Genomic DNA, 21,235 nt, shown 5'->3' with positions numbered 1-21,235 from the left:
TCTGCAGGATATTCTGCCGAAGTTGGAAGCTCCAGGCACAACCACACCTATTGAATCACATACAGGAGGTATTGGGATGACAGTGGGCCGGGGCATGGACGGGTAATAAAGTCAAGTTTTGGAGGCGGGATTGAGCATGTGGAACGGGGTTGTCAGCAAGGCGATAACCTTAACATGGAAGATCCCTTCAGTAATTATGTATGCGTCTTATCTCGTTTTCTTGCACATGTGGTCATCTTTTGTTTCTTGGGGGGGCCAATAATCATGCTACCACGTGTCGCTGGACAAGCCATTAAGCCTGAGTCGTGCACCAATAACCCACACTCCGAATTGTCCGGAGCATTGATCTTAGGCTGGGCAGTGCAACTCGTCTTTGCAATGTGACTCTGAAGACCAAATAAACCTCGCGGTGGGGTTCTCTCTCACACATCTAGGAAATGATCATCAGCTGATTGTCGATACTACTACATTCGGGACGGACCCTGACGACCGAACTCTAATCTCCAGATGCAGATGAACCACCGCTTAGACGGCAGATGGCGCGCCCAAACGCAATATCGCCGCCATAAATCACCTACATAGTATAAGTGAAATTTCCAGGCCGACGCCATACAAACTAAACTACCTGCCCGCCCGGTCCGCTCATCCCCGTTTGCAATGTGACTCCAGTGAGTGGAAGTCCCGCCTCCCGAGTCAGGTCCCCTGACGTCTGTAAGACGCCTTGGGCGAGGAGGGACATGGAGAGAACAAAAGGAGGCCGGATTCTCTCCCTGTTTTTTGTCTGTATTTGTTGTCAGATTGTCTAGTCTCACAGGCGAACGGGCTTGCTCCAGACCATCATGAAGCATCTCAACCTGGCCATCCTGGCCGCAGGCCTGGCAGCCATCTCCCCCGTCGCCGCCGACACAACAACCATTATCGACGCCAAATCCGACCGCGGTACCTGGGAGGGATGGGGCACTTCCCTCGCTTGGTGGGCGCGCAAGTTCGGCAACCGCGACGACCTCGCCGACATCTTCTTCACCACCAAGTCCACGACGTTCACGGGGGTTAACCTCCCCGGCCTCGGCTTCAACATTGCGCGGCACAACGCCGGCGCGTCCAGCTGGAACAGCATCAACGGCGAGTCCATGGTCGTCTCTCCCAAGATGATTCTCTCGCGGCAGATCGAGGGCCACTGGATCGACTGGAACAGCGCGGACCCGACCTCGTCCAGCTGGAAGTGGGACGTCGACGTCAACCAGCGCGCGATGATGCAAAAGGCCAAGGCGCGCGGCGCGAACCGCTTCGAGCTGTTTTCCAACTCGCCCATGTGGTGGATGTGCAAGAACCACAACCCCTCCGGCTCGGCCGACGGTACCGAGAACATCCAGAGCTGGAACCTCGGCCAGCATGCCGTCTACATGGCGACGATCGCAAAGTACGCGAAGGACAACTGGGGAATCACGTTTGAGACCGTGGAGCCTTTCAACGAGCCGATCGCCAACTGGTGGAAGGCGGACGGCACTCAGGAGGGCTGCCACATCGACGTGCCCACGCAGGCGACCATCATCAACGCCCTCCGCACGGAACTCAACAGCCGCGGACTGCAGAGCATGGCCATCGCCGCGTCCGACGAGTCGCTGTACGACCAGGCCGTGAGCACATTCAACGGCCTCGGCAGCGCGCTCAACAACGTCGCCAGGATCAACGTCCACGGCTATCAATATGGCAGCGGCGCCCGCGACAAGCTTTACGCGCTGGTATCCGGCAAGGGGAAGAAGTTGTGGAACAGCGAGTACGGCGAGGGCGACGCCACAGGCGAGCGCCTCGTCTCCAACCTCATCCTCGACTTCAGGTGGCTGCGTCCGACGGCCTGGCTGTACTGGCAAGTCCTCGACGGCGGCGGCTGGGGACTCATCGACGCCAACAACGAGAACGGCGCCTTCGCGGGCGTCAACCAGAAGTACTTTGTCTTTGCGCAGTTCACCCGCCACATCCGCGAGGGCATGAAGATCCTTGACGGAGGCTCGGATAACGTCGTCGCTGCGTACGATGCCAAGACGTCGAAGCTGGTGATTGTGGCTGTTAACTGGGGTGATGCGCAGTACCTCAACTTCGACCTGAGCAAGTTCACCCAGGCCTCGACGAACGGGGCCAAGGTCACGCGGTGGAGGACGCAGATTGGCGGCAGCGGGGATCGGTATGTTCAGTCGCAGGACACGGTGATTAATGGGACCAAGTTTTGGTCGTGGTTTGAGAGCAAGATGGTGCAGACTTTTGAGATTGAAAATGTCAAGTTGTAGATGGTCTTGGAGGGTGGCCGTCTTCTCTTTAATGTTAGTAGTTCTTACATGGACAAAATGGATGAGCAAAGTATGCAGCAATATTGTCAGTGAAGGACGTGAATGCACTGGGAGATGTGAGAATCAATTGATGACAATGTTACGAGGTTAAATGAGCAAAAGAAAATGGAGATGATTCGAAAATGAGTATCGAACTCAAGACTACATCTAACTTGTTCAGCAATGCGAAAGCATCATATTGGCCACTACACCAGACTGGCTAAGGTAGTATTGAACGATGTAACAGGTGGAGTTGGCAAAGGTGCTAGCCTGGTATCTTGTTCACGTTTCTTCGCGTGTCAAACGACGCGTCTCAGACATGACGGTACATGAGAAAGAAAACAAAAAAAATTGTTTAACATTCTCAAAAACTGAATTTCTTTGCATTTCCCAGTCTGGGTTGACGATGGAATGTGAGACAGGTATCAGGCCGCAGGGCCGCGAGGCAATTCCATCTGCAGGTGTACTTTAGGGTTAGCTCCAAGTGGCGATAAAGGAAAGAATATTCGGTGTTTCCAATAGGAAGTAGAGGCAGCTAAGCATCTTGAGTTTTGAACTTAACACTGTAAAATATAGTGACCCTTCGATAAGCTGCCTTCGTCGTTGATGCGTCTATCTGCTTCATCTGCAAGATACACCAGCCTGTAGCCAGTACCCAGCAAGCCACAGAAACAGACCCCACCTGCCTGTCTCGGTAAGCGTCGGGGCAACACTGCGGGACTTATTGGGCGCTCATATCGATGGACCGTGCTGAGAAATGAACGGCCGTACCTGAGGTACCGATTAAGCTCTGGGAGATCAACACAAAATATGTTGATCAAGATATCTCTGGATTCCGTAGCGACCTATCACTGAAGGTCGTACGAAATGTTTGACTGATCCACCGAGGAGAACGGAGAAGATCTACAACTCATGCACGCGTTAATGCGAGCATCCCGATTTCATGAAGTTATCGATCAACCAATTCAGGGGTGGCATACAAACAAACCCTGGGCATCACCAAAAACCCGTTTGGCAAATGCAAACGTCAAGTTGATTTGAGCCATGAATTGGGGACTAATAAAGGGAGAGAAAAAAAATTCAAAAGGTAAGTTGCATCCGCGGGTAATCGAAACCCGGTCCCAAGCTGATCTTCACTTGATAGTGATGGAAGGCTTGGATGATAACCACTACACTACGAATGCCAACCGTGTGGTTGGGGAGTTATCCCGTTGATGGAAATGACAGGTGGCAAAGATGGTTATATTGTGGGGTTTGCTCATGGGAGCTCGTCCTGTATCACGCGCAACCATCTTGGCCCCACCGATCGTGCTGACACTTAAGAATCCAATCTGGAGGGGTGCACCCGTCAGCGAGGAAAGAACATTTGATTTTGGTTTTGTACATGAGTGCTGATCGAAAGCTTGATCATCGTGGGATTCGAACCCACGCCAATTACTTGACTAGCACCTGAAGCTAGCGCCTTAGACCGCTCGGCCATCTTGCCTTATGACATTCCTCCCGAATTTTGGGTACAGGTAGCTTGTCACCCCACCCTCGTACAGGAATTGAATCTGACGCCGACCCAGTTGAGTGGGAACAAGACTGACTGACGGCTGTAAATTCGCATCTAGAGTTTTACAGCTTGCCCTACACGTTGAAAGGCTTACAGGGATTGAATTGTTGATGGGGTGTTGTCTGCTTGTTAGTTTACAACATCCATGGCTTTTTTTTCCCCGAAATGCTAATCAGTGATTCTCACCTTGCCAGTTTATAAGTTGTAGGGCACTATACCTTTCGTCAAGTGATTTTTTGTCACGCTGGTACCCCAAGCAGTTGATTCTTCTGAAACAAAGAAGCACTCTCATTTGCTTTGAGATGCTGTCATGACAGACCTTGTCCTCCAACTTTAAACATAGGGCAGGGTTTCTTTCATCAAGGCTGTTTCCTGGGAGAAAGAGTCCGAAATGGCCTATGTATCACGATTCTCAAAGGTCTTTGACTAGCTGTCTTTGGAACTGGCCGACCAGATCTTTTGCAACCTACCTGAGAAAATAAGCATTCAAAGATGCTCTTTGAATCAACAACCCATGTTGCTGCTCAGTCTCTTCGCAACACAATGCAATAGTTTAGGTGAGTCCAGTTGTCTGGGCCAACACGAGAACTCACAACCCTGTCTGTCACAACAGCTCAAGCTCATTCTGGCACTAACCACGATCTCATTTTCCGGCAGTCCTCTGACCGACGTGGTCTCATTCTCTGCTGCTGAGTCGTCATGTTGTTATTTTCCCCTCGTCTCGTCGATTTGAAGGTTTTGCTCTTCTTTCAACCACCTCTGCCTTGAATCCTTCTTTCATCCCCATATATCCAATCGATTGCATTGATGACAATTTCTTGTCTTCTCCCACGATATTCGATCTGGCTGAGCGGCTTTCAAATACAGCTTCGGCGTGGGTTCTGGGAGCTCCTAGCACTGCCCTGTACTCGCTCCCCATTGTCACTCTTCTGGGAGAACAATCTCTTTGGCCGAACACCTTCCAATGAAAATCACAAGGCATTGTTCATAGAAACCTAGACATACAAAATGGCCGAGCATCAGCCTGATAGGTAAGTGGAAGATCCAGCAAAACCATAACCGTCTCATCTACCATTCATTCATCCGAATCTGCCTTATCATTCGTCAAACAATTGACAAAATATTAGAAAATCCGAGTTGAGTGACATGGCTTCTACATCAGAGGAAAAGACCAAGCCGGGCAACGGGGCAGAGACCGCCGGCGGTTCCGAAGGTCTACTCACATCCCCAAAGTCAAACGAACGCTCTGCATCAACACCCGCCAAAGTCTTGAGCAACAAGGGACAGCGAGAGCTTTTACTCGTCGACAAGATCTCCAAGAATCGCAACAAGACAAACCCCTTTCCACCCTGCGAACCCCTTTCTATCCCACGCCGCCGCCCCCTTGTCGCTGGCTCGCCATTTCAGCTTACCCGGGAAGACTGGCCTCCAGAGACGGACAATACAGCTAGCCACGGGGTCCCAATCATTCGTGTTAAGAACACAGATACCGGCTCGATCCAAGAAGGCGCCGGCGGCAGCGTCCTCCCTGCAAACCACATCCAGTCACCCCACTTCCTCCGAGTTAATGACAGCGCCCGGGATCGGAACGCAGAGCGCCGGCATATTACACTACAGCGGGAGCGCAGGAACTTTTGGGACATAGTCGACCGGGCCCTCGGATTGCACCGAGTTAGGACCTTTGGAGAGAACGGGGGTGACAAGAGACTTGCGGCCAAGCGCGCCATATATCGCGGAATTCTCATCTTTGGCATTCTGATGATGGTCAGTTTGATAACTTCTGCGGTCTTGTTTGTGGTTCAGGGAAGCAAGGGCAACAGCATGGGACCGGAGTGGTTTGTCTGGATGGGCGTCAGCGGTGCCGGGCTGATTTGGTCTGTGTTGGCATTCATCATGGCTAATCGGCAGAAGAACCAAGCCCAGTTTGATGAGGAAATTGCGCGCCAGCGCATCGTTCTTCGTCGTCGGCTTCAGAGTGGCATAGGCGTTGAGCTTGATGTGGTCAGTAGCCCCAACAACAATGAGCAACAGATCCAACGGGCAGCCGCTGCTGGTGGTGCTACTGCTACCTCCGTTGCTGCTGCTGCTGTTGCTCCTCTTGATGATGCCCCAACTGAAGTTAGCCAAGGCGAAGAGTCCAAGGAAGCTGACAAAAAGGATGCGGCCTCGGTCAAGGTCTAGGCCTAAGGACATTGTGTGAAGGATAGGAAAGAATGAAGCAACAGTGTATGTACTTGACGAGCTGCACGACCAAGTCTTTCAACCCAGGTATAACAACTGTTGAAAAACGTGATGAAGGCATTGTAAGCGTTTGTGGAGTCGGAGGGGTATCCAGAGTGCATCACCCGGCGGCTCACCCCAGTAAGTTATTTCAAACCCAGCCAGTAGCAAGTGATATGCTTATGGGCGTGCTATTAAAAATATCTTGGTATTGTCCTAGGTTAGGATGCCATGAGATAGCATACCATATGTCCTATGGGCTACATCAACCCGTACAGCGGGATGTTTTCGGAGCGTCCGAAAAGTATCGGAGCTTCTCGATAGGAACAATCGTTACTTTTTGAAGAAGGGCAGAAGAACAATCAGGCTAGGTAGCACAGTAACAACAGGTGGCCCCCAGCTCCTCCGTAGCACCTCCTTTCTATCGGCAATTCTAATACTCCGTCTAAGACGCCAAGAGGCCGGTACAAATCTCAAACCATCCCACGTTCCTTCCTTCCAGAGAAAACGGTAAACACAGAAAAAGTTCCACACAATTAATTTCTGAATCAGGAAGGGTCGCGCCTTCCTTGAACGTTTTGTTTGCCTCAAAGTATTCCACCACGTGGAGTGAGGACCTGGAGAGGCGACTTCTGAGTGTTGATCTGCTGGACTTGGCCAGGTGTGGCAAGGACATTTGAGACATTCAAATAAATGAAAATAAACACAAGTGCTGCATTGCCATTTGTAGACAGCCGGAATGCCCGATAATTACTACATAAATCCGGCATTCCAGGATGGGTTTGAACCTGAGTCAATGAATGTGAATATCTACTGAGGGACCTCCGGCAAATTTCATGAGGGCTTGGAACTGAGAGTCTTTCTCACTTTTCTCGCGATAACCTCGCTTCATCCGTTTTGGTGCTGAGTAACAATCAGCCAGGTCATTGGAGGTCATCATCAAGAGATTTCAGTCTCACGATGAGCTTTGAGAAGGCACTTTCCGTAATGGGATAATGCTTCTCATTTGCACCTGCCTCTGAGCCTTCCCAGTCGCTCGTTCCTTCACTAAATCTTTTTTCATTTGTGCCTCCCTCTTTTGATCACTCTTTTCACCAATATTTTCTTTGGTGCCCCTCCCTTCCACTCTTTCGCACCCTGCTGCTACCTTCTCTCCAATTTCATCACTCGCTTCATTCTCTTTTTGCGTTGGGCTTGGATTTTTTCTTTCTTTGTTTTACAAACTCTTTTCGCTCATTATTTGATTCTTCGTGTCGTACGCGATAACAGACGGAAGGCAGCCGATCACATTCTTTTGATATCTTTTTTTCAAACATCATAACCATGCCGCTGCAAGGACAGGCCTCGTTCAGCACGGCAACGACTGCTGTTGCTAGCCAGAGCACTGCTTATCCTTCTTTGGAAGAGTTCGCCATGTTCAAGAACCCTCCCCCCAAGCCTGAGATCATGGAACCCATGTGCGACAGTGCCTCTGAAAAACCTGACCAGGAGCACAAGCTTGATCCGCGCCCTGTCACTCCAAACCCTCCTTCGCCCATCTCGACCGACTCCTCAGACGACAAGATCGCGGACGATACACCTTCTACCATACATGGAGAGTCAATGATCTTCCCAAGACACCCACTCTCTAACAGAAAGCATGCGGCCAATGTCCCTACCACTCCTCGCTGGCCATTCCAAGACGCCACACCTCGAGTAATGGTACCCATCACTCGTAGTGTCACATCATCATCAAGCCCTTTCAATCTGGGCTCTAAGAAAAGCCCTCCCGGCAAAGTCAGTGTGTCTGAATCGCTCGATGAATTCCAGCTCAACCATCCAAACGCGCGCCTCCTAGAGCTGCACCCGCCTCAACTTGCCTACAATGAAACGACACGCAACCTTGCCAACGTCCCCGAGCTGGTTGAAAAGCCTCTTCATCAGGCTCAATCCGCGGAGACTATTACAGAGGTCAACAAGAAGCATTTTAACCCGTTCCGCGGCGGCCGTTGGAACCCTCGCTCACCCAAGGCCAATGTTGGCCAACCCGATGAAAAGCTCGACAGCATTGCAAAGCCTACCACAGTCTGGTATCAACGTCTTAGCCTTCAGAAGGACGCGTTCCGCGGATCTGCTGCTATTACACTCTTCCTGATCGCCAACACATTCATCTCCATCTCATCACTGGTGACACTCACCGTCGCTGATGTAGCTGCCCCGCCCGCCCTAATCGTCTGGGTTATTGTGAGCGTTACTACCTCTGCTTTCGCCAGTACCATCATTTTGCTCATGATTCGCTACCGTCGAGCCGTTGCATTCGACGAAGAGAACAGATTCCGTTCCTACCAGCCAAAGGTTTTCAGCGAGAGTGACGTTCATCTTCCGGCTAGCCCCCGTGAAGTTGCCCATCGACAGAAGCTTGGCTCAGCTCCCGTGCAAGGACACCAGTTCGAGCAAACAGTTCACCCGTCAGAGAAGACCGGCTCTGTCCCTGAGATGGGACAAGTCACATACGAGGTTCCGATGGATACAGAGGCCGATCAGATGGATGACTTTGCATTTGACGATAGAAACATCATTGATACGGTACCTCGCCATGTGTCTGACGAGGAGCAGATTGAGAGCTACTGGGCTGATGTCCCCCTCACTTCACGTCCAATGTGCGCGAAGTGTCATATTGAAGCTCTTAAAGCTACCGTGACCCAGACTCCCACCGACTCCCCACAATCGAACAGCTAGCAGCGATTCGTCAATGGTAGAGTTGGTGGTTCCGTCCTCCGATACGACTCTGTCGAGATCTTTGGCGGCAAAGTGTCTGGTATGATTTGAGAGAGACACCAGATTTCTGGAGAGTTTATCATTGGCTTTTGTATGGCGTCTTGGTATATGATGGCATTCTGGTTCTGGACAGGCTATTGGTTGGTATGATACCCGTTGATGGATGAAAACATGGGATGGAAGCATGCGCAGTGGATTATTTGTATAAGTCAACTTGGTACCAAGCAGAAATGATCTGGCCTTGGTAAATGAGAGCATAACAGCATCAATGTGGAAAGTAGACGTATGATTATTTTTCCTGATGTGTTTTGACCACGTGAACTGTAGATGATGGGACATTGCCTCAAACCGGTATCTGGCTCACTAAATGGAGGACCTGGCGTCGCATCACTTCATGAATATTGCCGTGTAAAACGCGTCATGGTGCCGATGGCCTTCTCAACAACATACTTTTTTGAATGTGAAGATTTTACAGTCAGATGACACCTAGTTGGTTCACATCACTAGTTTTGCTCCAAGACAGAGGGAAGAAGGTGTGTCATTTGCTTGTCTTTAAAGTTTCGGTGGTAAAGAGACGGAGTTGAGTAAAAGCTTAGCGGCAAAATGGATCTGACCACATGTGGTGGAGTGTTGAGGGTGAGCACACCAAAGAAGCCACGGGACCGAGCCAATATTGGCTTTGCTTCATACGAAGCATGTTGGCCAAGATGAATTTTGTCACATTGGTTCACCCTGTGCTTTACCGGTATTTTTCTAGAAAAAGTCGGCATTTAAAGCCACTGTATACTACGCTAGTTTATCTTTTACTTAAGCTGGTCATTGAACAATATTTCAGAGAGCCCCCAATCTCTCAAGTTGCAAGCTATGGCTGGTAACCTTGACTTACCTGTTTAACATAGAAGGCACATAGCAGATATTGCTCCAGAGTAAACACATAAACCCATGTAATTGAATGTTGAGCAGGGGATTGACGTCATGTCAATAGCAGTAACCTCCAGACCAAGCTTCCGTAATTCACCAATTAGGATGATTCTACAACGAGTGTACAGACGACCAAACGAGTCAGTGCAAAACCAGTGCGCTGCAACCATCCACCATCTGATTAGCAGTACTCCGTAAGGCAGTGAAGGATGCTGGAAGTAGCAGCCGAGTGATGTCAGGGGGGCAAAGCCAAGTCTCTCGCTAAACCCTGTATCTGCACTGGCCAAGGCGCTTGTTTTGCCGAACAGCCGCTGACACTTCATTTTGAGGCTTCCCACTTAGCGGCTGAATGGGCAGAGGTTCCCTGTAAAAAAAGACAGCAGAAGAAAAAAAATACCCACATCTCCTTCTCATCCTCCGAGAAAAACACAGCCACGCCGACACCGAAAAAACGGCGTTTGAGGCCCCGACGCCCACCGCGAACGGCCGAGCATTTGCCAAACTCGCTGCAACAATGGAGACTCCGCCTCATCCTGTCATCGGGCAGATATCCAGGAGGCAAACGAACCCGGACTCGCCGAAGACCACGTGCCACAGCAATGTCGCAGCGCCGAGTGTTACTTGTTGACCTTGGATGGGGCCGGCCCCAAGAAGGTCCCCACAAGCGTTCCCCCAGACCGTAAGGCTTGTGCAGTGCGCTTCTTGTCCCCAGAATGTTACACAAAATGGACCAGTCAAATCTCCATAGCGTGCCGAGAAAGCCTTGGATTTCTCTCGGCACAGTTGTGAGATCCGCCAAGATATGCAATGACGCGGCCCTCGACATCCGTCTTGGTGTTTCCCTCGAGCATGCGGCTCCAGGTCCCCTAGATACGAAAATGTACCACAAGCCATATTACCAAAAGAGACACCCACCCGGGCTCGGCTTGCGGTTCCGCACTAGTCTGGCTGTTCTTTTCTTGTCGTCAATTCTTGCCAGTTTTGACCTTCACCGACTTCTCATCGGCCCCCTTCGAAATCCTGGGCTTCAAAGGTACAATGACTGACGAGATCACTGCTGTACCACGCCAGCAGGACATCGGCCCAGCTGGGTCAAGCTCTCACGACAAACATCTAGACAGGCTGCTAGAGGAAAAAGAACAAGAACTTGACCTCCGCGATGATTCCATTATACAAAACAACAAGTTCGCCTTCACCCCGACACAACTACACAAACTCATCACAGCTCGAAGTCTGTCGGCACTGCGAGCCTTCGGGGGGCTTCCTGGACTGGCCTTTGGTCTGAGGACAGATCTCACTGCCGGTCTCAGTGTTGACGAGAAAGAACTCGACGGTACCATCTCCTTTCAAGAGGCCGTAGCTGCCAGCGAGGCTCATCGACCTGCCGAGATTACACCCCTCCCGCCCTCGTCGACACACGAGCACGCCTTCAAGCTTGACTTGGATTTAGGTCAACATGAAGAGGAAAAGTATGTCGACCGGAAACGCATTTTCGGCGAGAATCGACTTCCTAAGCGCAAGCAAAAGTCCTTTCTGAGATTGGCATGGATCGCATTCAACGACAAGCTCATGTTCCTCCTCACGCTCTCCGCTACAATCTCACTCGCGCTAGGCATCTACGAGTCCATCGATGCTTCCGATGACGAGCCCAACATTCAATGGGTCGACGGTGTCACCGTGGTCGTTGCTATCGTGGTTATCGTTTTCGCCAGCGCCGCAACCGACTGGCAGAAGAATCACAGATTCGCAAAGCTGAACGAAAGAAAAGAACAACGAGATGTCAAGGTTATCCGATCGGGAAAGACCCAAAACATATCCGTATACGAGGTGATGGTGGGGGATATCATGCACATTGAAACTGGTGATGTCGTTGCTGTTGACGGAGTTCTGGTCCAGGGCTCGGGTATACAGGTTGACGAGTCCACCATCTCCGGCGAGTCTGAACTGGTGCACAAGAATGTCCCTAGCGATAATGATATCCGCAGCAAGAAGGCCCATCGTGTCTCCGCGGCTGATCCCTTCATCCTCAGCGGCACTACCGTGTCTGGCGGCGTCGGCGCATATCTGGTTACCTCGGTGGGAACAAATTCGACATACGGCCGGACTTTAATGTCGCTGCGAGAGGACGTGGAAGAGACGCCCCTCCAGCAGAAACTGGGCAAGTTGGCGAAGCAACTGATTACCTTTGGTGCTATTGCCGGTATCATCTTCTTTCTCATCCTCTTCATCCGTTTCCTGGTAGGACTGCGAAACATGCGCGCAAGTCCCTCGGAGAAGGCCGAGGCCTTCTTCAAGCTGCTTATCCTTGCCGTCACCGTCGTCGTAATTACTGTGCCGGAAGGTCTCGCCCTTGCAGTGACACTCGCCCTTGCCTTTGCTACTACCAGAATGCTGAAGGACAAGAACCTGGTTCGCCTTATTCGTTCCTGTGAGATTATGGGCAACGCCACGTGTATCTGCTCCGACAAGACGGGAACTTTGACGCAGAATAACATGACTGTCGTTGCCGGCCGCATCGGTACCTCTGAGCGGTTCGGAGATGTCCCAAAGGCAGTCACCCCTGCAGAGGAACCTGAGAAAGGTGCCCTTAGCGACTCTGGCGTGAGCGATGATAACCCGAGAGGGCTACTCGACTCGCTTGACGGGGACGTGAAAGTATTGATGAGAAACAGTGTTGCGTTAAACTCCACTGCATTTGAGAGCGACAACCCCAAGGAGCCCGGCTTCATGGGAACCAGCACCGAGACCGCACTGCTCCGATTCGGACGCGATTTCCTGGGCATGGGGCCTCTCAACGAAGAGCGAGCGAACAATGAGATTGTCGACATGTTTCCCTTTGACGCGTCACGCAAATGGATGGCCGTAATGGCGAAGCTTTCGGACGGCAACTACCGGCTGCTAGTCAAGGGTGCCGCGGAGGTTGTTTTCGATCAGTGCACTACCATCATCAAAGACCCCAAGAAGGGACTCGCCACTGAGGCGATAACGAGCGACGCCCGAGAAAACCTGAGATCATCGATCCGAGACTATGCGAAGCAGATGCTGCGGCCGATTGCGGTGGCGTACAAAGATGTCGATGCCTCCGAGGCCTTTGAAAACCCCGACGACCCCGACTCCATCAAATTCCCGAAGCATTTTGCCGAGATGACGTTCGTCGGCGTGTTTGGCATCCGCGACCCGCTGAGGCCCGAAGTTCCCGACTCCGTGCGACAGTGTCAAGAAGCTGGCGTCTTCGTGCGGATGGTTACCGGCGACAACTTCTTGACTGCAAAGGCCATTGCGACCGAGTGTGGCATCTACACACCTGGAGGACTGGCGATGGACGGTCCGACTTTCCGGAAACTGACACCTGCGCAGCTGGATCTGGTCATCCCTCGGCTCCAGGTCTTGGCGAGGTCCAGTCCGGAGGACAAGCTGCTCCTCGTGACCCATCTGAAAGGAATGGGCGAGACGGTCGCCGTCACTGGTGACGGTACTAATGACGCTCTGGCACTCAAGGCCGCTGACGTGGGATTTGCTATGGGCATTCAAGGTACCGAAGTATCCAAGGAGGCTGCGTCGATCATCCTGCTTGACGATAACTTTGCCTCGATTGTGAAGGCTCTAATTTGGGGTCGAACGGTGAACATTGCTGTTAAGAAGTTCCTGCAGGTGAGTGGCTGTAATTTTCTTGCTGAAGGTAACATGTTTATGCTGACTGACTTTAAGTTCCAATTTACCATTAACATCACTGCCGGTACATTGACCGTTGTCTCCGAGTTGGTTGGCGACTCCATTTTCACCATTGTCCAGCTTCTCTGGATTAACCTCATCATGGACATTTTTGCCTCGCTTGGTTTAGCCACCGACTACCCCTCTCATGACTTCCTCAGACAGAGACCTGAGCCACGCAAGGCACCCATTGTAACGATTACCATGTGGAAGATGATTCTCTGCCAGGCGATCTACCAACTGGTCGTCATGTTCACGCTCCACTACGCCGGCGAGGCGCTTTACCAGCCGACCACCGAGGGCGAGAGGCAGTCTCTCCAGACGATGATTTTTAATATTTACGTGTTTATGCAGTTCTTTAATCAGCACAACTGCCGCCGCGTCGACAACAAACTCAACATCTGGTACCAAGGTGTCCTCCGCAACCCCTGGTTCATTGGCGTGCAGTGTGCCACCCTCGCCGGACAAATGATTATTATCTGGAAGGGTGGGCAGGCCTTTGACACACGCCCTCTCAGTGGCCCGCAATGGGGTTGGTCGATGCTGTTTGGTGTGCTTGTCATCCCTCTCGGCGCCCTCATCCGTCAGATTCCGGATAAGCACGTGTACGCGCTGTTCCAAGCAATCAAGCGAGGCGCCATCAAGACTGCCCGCGGCTTCTCCAAGCTTCTTCCCCCAAGATGGCGAAAGAAGGCAGAGGAAGAAATCGACGACATGGGTGCTGCTGAGAGCTGGGTGCTTCAGACTGGCGCCGCGCTACTGCGGCCGATGAACTACGAATGGGGCAGCACCACTCCGCCGCCCGGTTCTCGTCTCGCTGGGCGAGTGTCCAGTATTCCCGCTGCCCAGCGAGAGGCTTTGATCAGAGCCGCCAAGGCAGGGACAGGCGATAACGAGATTGACGTTCCGCAACTCATCGAGAACGCGAGGTATGCCAAGGTCGAGTTATCCTACGGCATCGAGGTGCACCCCGGCACGGCCAAGGATGACCCAATTCTACTTACTTCTATCGGGGTAGATGGGAAGAAGTGCCCTCCGAGCCAGGACCCGGAGATCCTCCGGTACCTGCACCGCCCATCGCCATAATGAGATCTACATGTGCATTTTACGGTGTTTGGGGGAACGTTTGATTTCGCATACAGCACGCTCACGCGTGAACGAGACATGGATATATACATAAAATGTCGTGTAATAACAGCATCTTAGTAACTAGGCCGGCTCTATGTCTTATGCTCCCAGCGTCATGTTAGATATCTTGAATGAATACTATTTTATTGCTTTACAAACTCTGAAAGTGTGGTAGTGCCGTCGGCGAGTGCGAAATGCCAGCATACATCTTGGAAAGGAAGAAAAACAAACGCCAGGTGATCTCATTGATTTGATGTTAGCCCAACATCAAAATTCCCGAGTGGCCGGATATCTACCGTGGCCAAATGCTACCCTGCTTCCCCTCCTCGCTTCACTCACGGAACGCGCCTGGCCGGTGACTTCTGCCGGGCTACCGGCTATATTAGCCTCATAAATTGCCAAGACCGGGGGGAGGGCTCGACCACTCGGGTTGCGAGCACACCCTCGCCTCTACCGGCCTCGTGCTCTTTTCCTTCGCATAATACCTTGTGGAGCTGCAGATGTGTGTGTATATACTTGGGTGTCAGAGATGTGCCGTGTGGCGAGCCGGGACATGTTGTCCGTGGCGACCATCCCGCGCTAAGGCGAAGGGCCGATATGGGCTTTGGTAAAGTTCTAGATGCTGGCACCATCTGGATAGGGTACCGGAGATGGCTGTTGTCTGGATGGTATAGTTCCCTTTGAAGACGTTACATTGCGGATGAAGTCGAGGGGAGTGAGATGGGAAGGCAAGTGTATAAGAGGGAGACCATTTTGGGGTTTTTCTTGTGCATTCTCAGATTTTGGTCCGCATCTGAAGATCACCAAAGTTACAACCGGGCTCGTTTTACGGCAAAAAACACAACTCTGGGAAGTATGAAGTCGATCGTCTTTGCGGCGTGTGCGGCATTCCTTGCCCAGGAGGCCGCTGGCCATGCCATCTTTCAACAACTCTGGGTCGACGGAGTTGACATGATAAGCACCCCTATTCCTCTCCATTAGTCCGAACCTCATGTGCTGACCTTACTCCACGGGTCACAGTGCGCCAGAGTTCCTCCCAGTAACTCTCCCGTAACCAACGTCGCCGGCTCCGACATCCGTTGCAATGTCGGCGGAGGTAGAGGCGTCGGTGCCAAATGCCCAGTCAAGGCAGGCGGCGTAGTCACCGTCGAGATGCACGCGGTACAAACCCTCTTCCGATCTCTTCCACTTCGTTTTTCATCTTTCTAATGTGCGTGTGTGACTCGTGACAGCAACCGGGCGACCGAAACTGCAACGTCGAAGCCATCGGCGGCGCGCACTACGGCCCAGTGATAGTCTACCTCAGCAAGGTCGACAACGCCGGCTCGGCCGACGGGTCCTCTGGCTGGTTCAAGATCTTCGAGAACGGCTGGACCGCCAAGTCCGGCGCGGGCTCCGGCGACGACGACAACTGGGGCGTCAAGGACCTCAACAAGTGCTGCGGGAAAGTGGACGTGCCCATCAGCAAAGACCTCGCGGACGGCGACTACCTGCTCAGGGCCGAGGTCATCGCTCTGCACACCGCCGGCTCGTCGGGCGGCGCGCAGTTTTACATGACGTGCTACCAGATCTCCGTCACGGGCGGTACGGGCACGGCGAAGCCCGCGACGTTCAACTTCCCCGGCGCGTACAAGGCCAGCGACCCTGGTATCCTGGTGAACATCCATTCCAAGTTGTCCGGGTACGTCATCCCCGGCGGAGCGGTCGCGTCGATCGGGTCGACCAAGACGGCCGGTCAGGGATGCAGCGGTGGGTGTGCTTCGACTTGTGACGCTAGCAAGGGGCCGAAGGGCTCCGCGATCCCGGTGAGCGGCGGCGGCGGCGCGCCTCCTCCCGGGGGTGGTACTGGTAGTCCGCCATCTTGCACTGTTCCAAAGTACCAGCAGTGTGGCGGACAGGGATGGACCGGTTGTACGTCGTGCGCGGTGAGTTTAGATTCCTTTCGGAGACTCTTTTCTGAGGAGACGACTAACATCGTTTGTTTGATAGTCTGGCTCGACGTGCCAAGGAGTCTCGGCTCCCTATTACTACCAATGTGCTTGAGGCTGATGAGTTGGTGTGGTTTCGTTAAGAGGATTAAAGATGGAGATTGCTGGCATCGGAGTGGTGAGCAAGTCGGAAGGCCTTGACGGTAAATTAATGTGCCTTAGTCTTAGTAAGCCTCTGTGATGATTACACAAGAAAAGACCCAACAGGAATATTGACTTGCTCTTGTCTGGCGTCGGTTAGCCGTATCTTACCTAGGTTATTGCTCGCTGTGAATTTAGCCGCAAGGTTTCCCATTTGCTCCCGAGGATCTTGAGTGCTTCAATACATCCATGCAGAGGGCAATACGAGCATGATGAGTAATAAAGCCGTACCAAATACGATAACAAATCGGCACATAAGCTGATTGACAACTGTGAGTTGTACAGAGTTTAGCCTTCAAGAAGCTAGTGAGGAGTGCTACTATTGATGAGGCCAGAGCAAAAGGATATATCTAGAAGAATGTTTAAAGGTTAAAAATGGGTTATATAAACTTTTCTCGGTGAGATGATACGATGTTAAGCATCTTCTATGATTAGATCTAAGCCTCTACCTTGAAATCTTTCATCGGCCCTTGATTGTCCCCTTGGTAGGCCAAATCAAGTATACAGCGCGAAATCTGACAGTATTCAGCAACCTCGCTGAGAGCTTCAGCGATGTTGAACCGCAGCTGTGCGGGGAAGCTTTGGGGGAGTTGGGGAGGGGAACCTGGGGTCGGTGCAACTTCGGGGCCTTGATAAACCACATATCCTCGGGTGACGTTGGCCGGGCATTCCAAGGGAATCTCAGACACTACTCTCGACATCAACTTGACAAACTTCAGTCAGCGTAAAAAAAACTTGAACATCTTGCAATTACAAACACAAAGGCAGGAAACCATGGGAAAACGCGTAGTCTTTACCGGAGGCTCTGGCGTCGCAGGCCGCTGGGTCATCCAGGAACTCATACGCTACGGCCACGAGGTCATCAACCTCGATATCTCACCTCTCGACAATCCCTCTGTCCATACCATGAAATGCGATGTGACCGACTCTGGACAGGTATACAGTGCCCTTCATACGCAATTCCGCCTAAACCAGCCCCTGGAAAAGGCATCGGTTCCGGACGCGGTCTTCCACTTCGCTGGCTATGCTCGGCCGATGCTTGCCCCCGATAACGAGATATTCAAGACCAACGTGACGAGCTTCCACAACGTCGTCGAGGCAGCCTGCAAACTGGGCGTCAAGAAGATCATTCTGGCGAGTAGCGTCACCATCTACGGCGTTACCTTTGCCGAGGGACATCGAGCTTTTGAATCGTTTCCTATCGATGAGGCTATCGACTGTAACCCTACTGATCCATACGCCCTCTCGAAACTTGTCGGAGAGACGGTTGCTAGGAGCTTCGCGAGTCGCTTTGACATCGACATCTATTGCCTGCGCATCGGTGCCGTCATCGAACCGGAAAAGTATGCCGAGAGTTTTTCCAGCTATGTCGGCCAACCTGAATCTTGGGATGTTCATGGATGGTCTTACACAGACGCCAGAGACCTTGGGCAGATGTGTCATTTGGGCCTTGAGACGAACGGGCTGGGTTGGCAGGTGTTCAATGCCACCAACAACGAGATAACAAATTCTGAATCGACAACTGAATTCTTGAAGCGTGTTAGTCCTGCGACACCCTTCACTCGAGAAATGGGAGAGTATGAAGCTCCAATGTCGAACAAGAAGATCCAGACATTGCTGGGATTCAAGGAAGAACACTCGTGGAAGAAGTATTTTGACGCCAAGAAAAAGTACATGTAGCTGGAAATATCAGAGCAGCAAGCCTTGAATTCTTGTTAGGTTGTTCACGTTAGGAGGGCATACAGGCCGTGTACATAGTAGTGGGCATGGGAATATGCTGCAGGGAAGCGGCTTCGGCATCCATAAGCCGGACTGTTCCCCGGGATGGTGCGGGGTTCTCTCCAACACTCGTCACCGCAGCACGGTTTGCTCCACCACGTCGCACCAACAAATCGTATCCCGTCTATTGCCATTAGTCGTCAGTTGTCCGTCCAAGGGCTCCATTAAAATTCCCATCCTTCTCCTCACAAAAGATCCTTTTATTCTTCTTTGATTGGGGATGTGCTAATATCGTGGGAAAGCTCGGTTGTCTTTGTACTTCTACCCCGCACGCTTTGTTACTGTTTTGGTAGCAAGGATTATGGTGTTGGCCCATGAAACTCTCGGAATTTCATAACCTCGTCTTTACCAGACCTGTTTTCTTTTACATCAACCAACTTCCTGAGCATCTTTCTGTAGAATTGGCTTACGCCGCGAGGCCCTGTATTATTTCAAAATGAGTTTTGACGCTGTTCATCCCGCCGCTGGTGAGGAACAGGGACTCCACGAGCCGCGATACGTCGAGTTCCCGGTTGCCCCTGATGACGCCACTTGGGAAGATGGCAAGCCCGTTCTCAACAAGTATTCTACATTTCTTACCCGCGAACATGACTTTCCTGGTGCCAAGGTCAGTAGTCCAGAGACTTTTGGTCATTTAGTTACAAATCATGCTGATTTTCATCGTAGGCTATGCTTTACGCAGCTGGTGTCCCGAACGAGGAGGTGATGCAACGGAGTCCCCAAGTTGGTGTTGCCTCTGTATGGTGGGAGGGTAATCCGTGCAAGTAAGTTGATTCGCTGGATGTTATACGGTTTGTTGAGTTCTGACATATGATCGAATTATCAAGTATGCATCGTAAGCGAAACCAACTGCAGTCATTCCGACTTATTTGGAAAACGATTACTTTATGGAGAAGTGAACACTGACAACGGTTAATAGTTCTTGATTTGGGAAAAACGGTCAAGGAGGCTGTGCAGAAGAAAGGCTTCATCGCTTGGCAGTACAGCACTCTGGGCGTTTCTGACGGCATTGCCCAAGGCAACGAAGGTGAGTCAAGATTTGTCTCAACCCAATGCAGACAGACACGTCTCGGTCAGCAAGGCAGCTAAACTGCGATACAGGCATGCGGTTCTCGCTTCAATCTCGTGAGCTCATTGCAGACAACATCGAGACCATCACCTGCGCTCAAGCTCACGATGCAACGGTTGCCATACCCGGATGCGATAAGAACATGCCGGGCTGCGTCATGGCCGTGGCCAGGCATAACCGCCCCTCCGTAATCGTATACGGAGGAACAGTTCAGGGAGGCTATTGTGAAGTCCTGAAGAAACCCATCGACATCGTCACGTGTTACGAGGCTCAAGGCGCCTACCTTTTCGGAACGCTAGGATCCTGGTCCGAAGACAAGTCTGTGACACCCGAGCAGATTCTTTCCAGTATCGAGAAAGGGGCTGTCCCGGGCCCTGGCGCTTGCGGTGGTATGTACACGGCGAACAGCTTGGCTACCATCATCGAGACCCTTGGCTTGTCTGTCCCGGGTTCATCAAGTACTCCGGCTGCCTCGCCGACAAAGATGAGAGAAGCAGAGAAGGTTGCAGATGCCATTGAAGTCTGCATGCGTCGAAACATCCGTCCCAGAGACATTCTCACCAAAGAGTCATTTGAGAATGCGCTTGTCATCACCATGGCGCTCGGTGGCTCTACCAACTCCGTGCTTCACACTCTTGCCATGGCCAGAGCAGCCCAAGTCCCGCTTGAACTTGAAGACTTCCAGCGCGTATCACGCAAGACCCCCTTTATTGCAAACCTGAAACCCAGCGGAAAGTATGTCATTGAGGACCTGTTCCACATCGGTGGAGTGCCCTCTGTCACCAAGCTTCTCATCGCTGGAGGGCTCTTGAACGGAAAGACGCTCACAGTAACTGGCAAAACTCTCGAAGAGAACGTTGCATCTTGGCCATCGCTACCTTTGGAACAGGACATCATCAGACCTTTGTCCAACCCTATCAAGCCAGCTGGACACTTGGTCGTCCTTCATGGAAACATCGCACCAGGCGGAGCCGTCGCCAAAATCACCGGCAAGGAAGGCCTTCGATTCCAGGGTGAGGCGCGTGTTTTCAATAAGGAATCCGAGCTTGTACATGAACTCAACGCTGGAAATATTCCAAGGGACAAGAACATTGTACTGGTTGTTCGGTACGAAGGCCCCAAGGGCGGTCCGGGCATGCCGGAGCAACTCAAAGCCTCAGCGACTTTGATTGGTGCCAACCTCAAAAACGTTGCCCTCATCACTGACGGGCGTTACTCTGGCGCCAGTCATGGATTCATCGTGGGCCACATTGTCCCAGAGGCAGCTGTTGGAGGACCGATAGCTATCATCAACGACGGAGACGTTATCACTATCGACGCTGAGGCGTGTACTATCAGCATGAACGTGGGAGACGAGGCTATCAAAGAGAGATTGCTGGCGTGGAAAGCACCTAAACCCACTGTCACTAGAGGTACTCTAGCCAAGTACGCGCACTTGGTTGCTAGCGCCTCAGACGGTGCAGTGACGGACCTTTTTTAAGATAGATGTGATAAGATGTCGTTCTATTCGCGTGTTAATAATAGACTCATTTTCTTAAGACCACATATGCATCGTCTAGTGACTTTTCATGATATAGAACTGCAATGACACCAAGATGCACAGAAAAGAAAAAGATGCATTCCATGGAGTCCGAGTACAACA

The 21,235-nt window shown here is 51.8% G+C and overlaps 7 protein-coding genes across 7 annotated transcripts; all 7 read left to right on the top strand.

Annotated features, from left to right (window-relative positions):
- Positions 1 to 839: 839 nt before the first annotated feature.
- On the top strand, positions 840 to 2,285 carry CTRU02_210782 (glycoside hydrolase family 30 protein (endo-beta-1,6-galactanase); the record flags this gene model as incomplete). Its single annotated transcript, XM_036721974.1, has 1 exon — positions 840 to 2,285. The coding sequence occupies one exon, from the start codon at positions 840 to 842 to the stop codon at positions 2,283 to 2,285; it is 1,446 nt and encodes a 481-aa protein (XP_036586346.1).
- Positions 2,286 to 4,887: 2,602 nt separating this feature from the next.
- Positions 4,888 to 6,060, top strand: CTRU02_210781 (uncharacterized protein; the record flags this gene model as incomplete). Its single annotated transcript, XM_036721975.1, has 2 exons — positions 4,888 to 4,910; positions 5,007 to 6,060. 2 exons carry the CDS (start codon positions 4,888 to 4,890, stop codon positions 6,058 to 6,060), a joined length of 1,077 nt encoding a protein of 358 aa, XP_036586347.1.
- A 1,362-nt stretch (positions 6,061 to 7,422) lies between these two features.
- On the top strand, positions 7,423 to 8,817 carry CTRU02_210780 (uncharacterized protein; the record flags this gene model as incomplete). Its single annotated transcript, XM_036721976.1, has 1 exon — positions 7,423 to 8,817. The coding sequence occupies one exon, from the start codon at positions 7,423 to 7,425 to the stop codon at positions 8,815 to 8,817; it is 1,395 nt and encodes a 464-aa protein (XP_036586348.1).
- Positions 8,818 to 10,815: 1,998 nt separating this feature from the next.
- Positions 10,816 to 14,574, top strand: CTRU02_210779 (p-type calcium ATPase; the record flags this gene model as incomplete). The annotated part of the gene is made up of 2 exons (XM_036721977.1): positions 10,816 to 13,428; positions 13,486 to 14,574. The coding sequence occupies 2 exons, from the start codon at positions 10,816 to 10,818 to the stop codon at positions 14,572 to 14,574; spliced, it is 3,702 nt and encodes a 1,233-aa protein (XP_036586349.1).
- Positions 14,575 to 15,471: 897 nt separating this feature from the next.
- CTRU02_210778 (endo-beta-1,4-glucanase D 5) lies at positions 15,472 to 16,659 on the top strand (the record flags this gene model as incomplete). Its single annotated transcript, XM_036721978.1, has 4 exons — positions 15,472 to 15,582; positions 15,637 to 15,777; positions 15,849 to 16,541; positions 16,606 to 16,659. 4 exons carry the CDS (start codon positions 15,472 to 15,474, stop codon positions 16,657 to 16,659), a joined length of 999 nt encoding a protein of 332 aa, XP_036586350.1.
- Positions 16,660 to 17,519: 860 nt separating this feature from the next.
- On the top strand, positions 17,520 to 18,425 carry CTRU02_210777 (udp-glucose 4-epimerase; the record flags this gene model as incomplete). The annotated part of the gene is made up of 1 exon (XM_036721979.1): positions 17,520 to 18,425. The coding sequence occupies one exon, from the start codon at positions 17,520 to 17,522 to the stop codon at positions 18,423 to 18,425; it is 906 nt and encodes a 301-aa protein (XP_036586351.1).
- Positions 18,426 to 18,960: 535 nt separating this feature from the next.
- CTRU02_210776 (dihydroxy-acid dehydratase) lies at positions 18,961 to 21,073 on the top strand (the record flags this gene model as incomplete). The annotated part of the gene is made up of 4 exons (XM_036721980.1): positions 18,961 to 19,131; positions 19,191 to 19,288; positions 19,436 to 19,551; positions 19,626 to 21,073. 4 exons carry the CDS (start codon positions 18,961 to 18,963, stop codon positions 21,071 to 21,073), a joined length of 1,833 nt encoding a protein of 610 aa, XP_036586352.1.
- Positions 21,074 to 21,235: the final 162 nt, after the last annotated feature.

Source organism: Colletotrichum truncatum (assembly GCF_014235925.2).
Source record: "Colletotrichum truncatum strain CMES1059 chromosome Unknown Contig_0007, whole genome shotgun sequence".
NCBI classification, from domain to species: Eukaryota; Fungi; Ascomycota; class Sordariomycetes; order Glomerellales; family Glomerellaceae; genus Colletotrichum; species Colletotrichum truncatum.
Note: the sequence above shows the minus strand (reverse complement) of the source record. Positions and strands in the feature narration are given on the sequence as shown.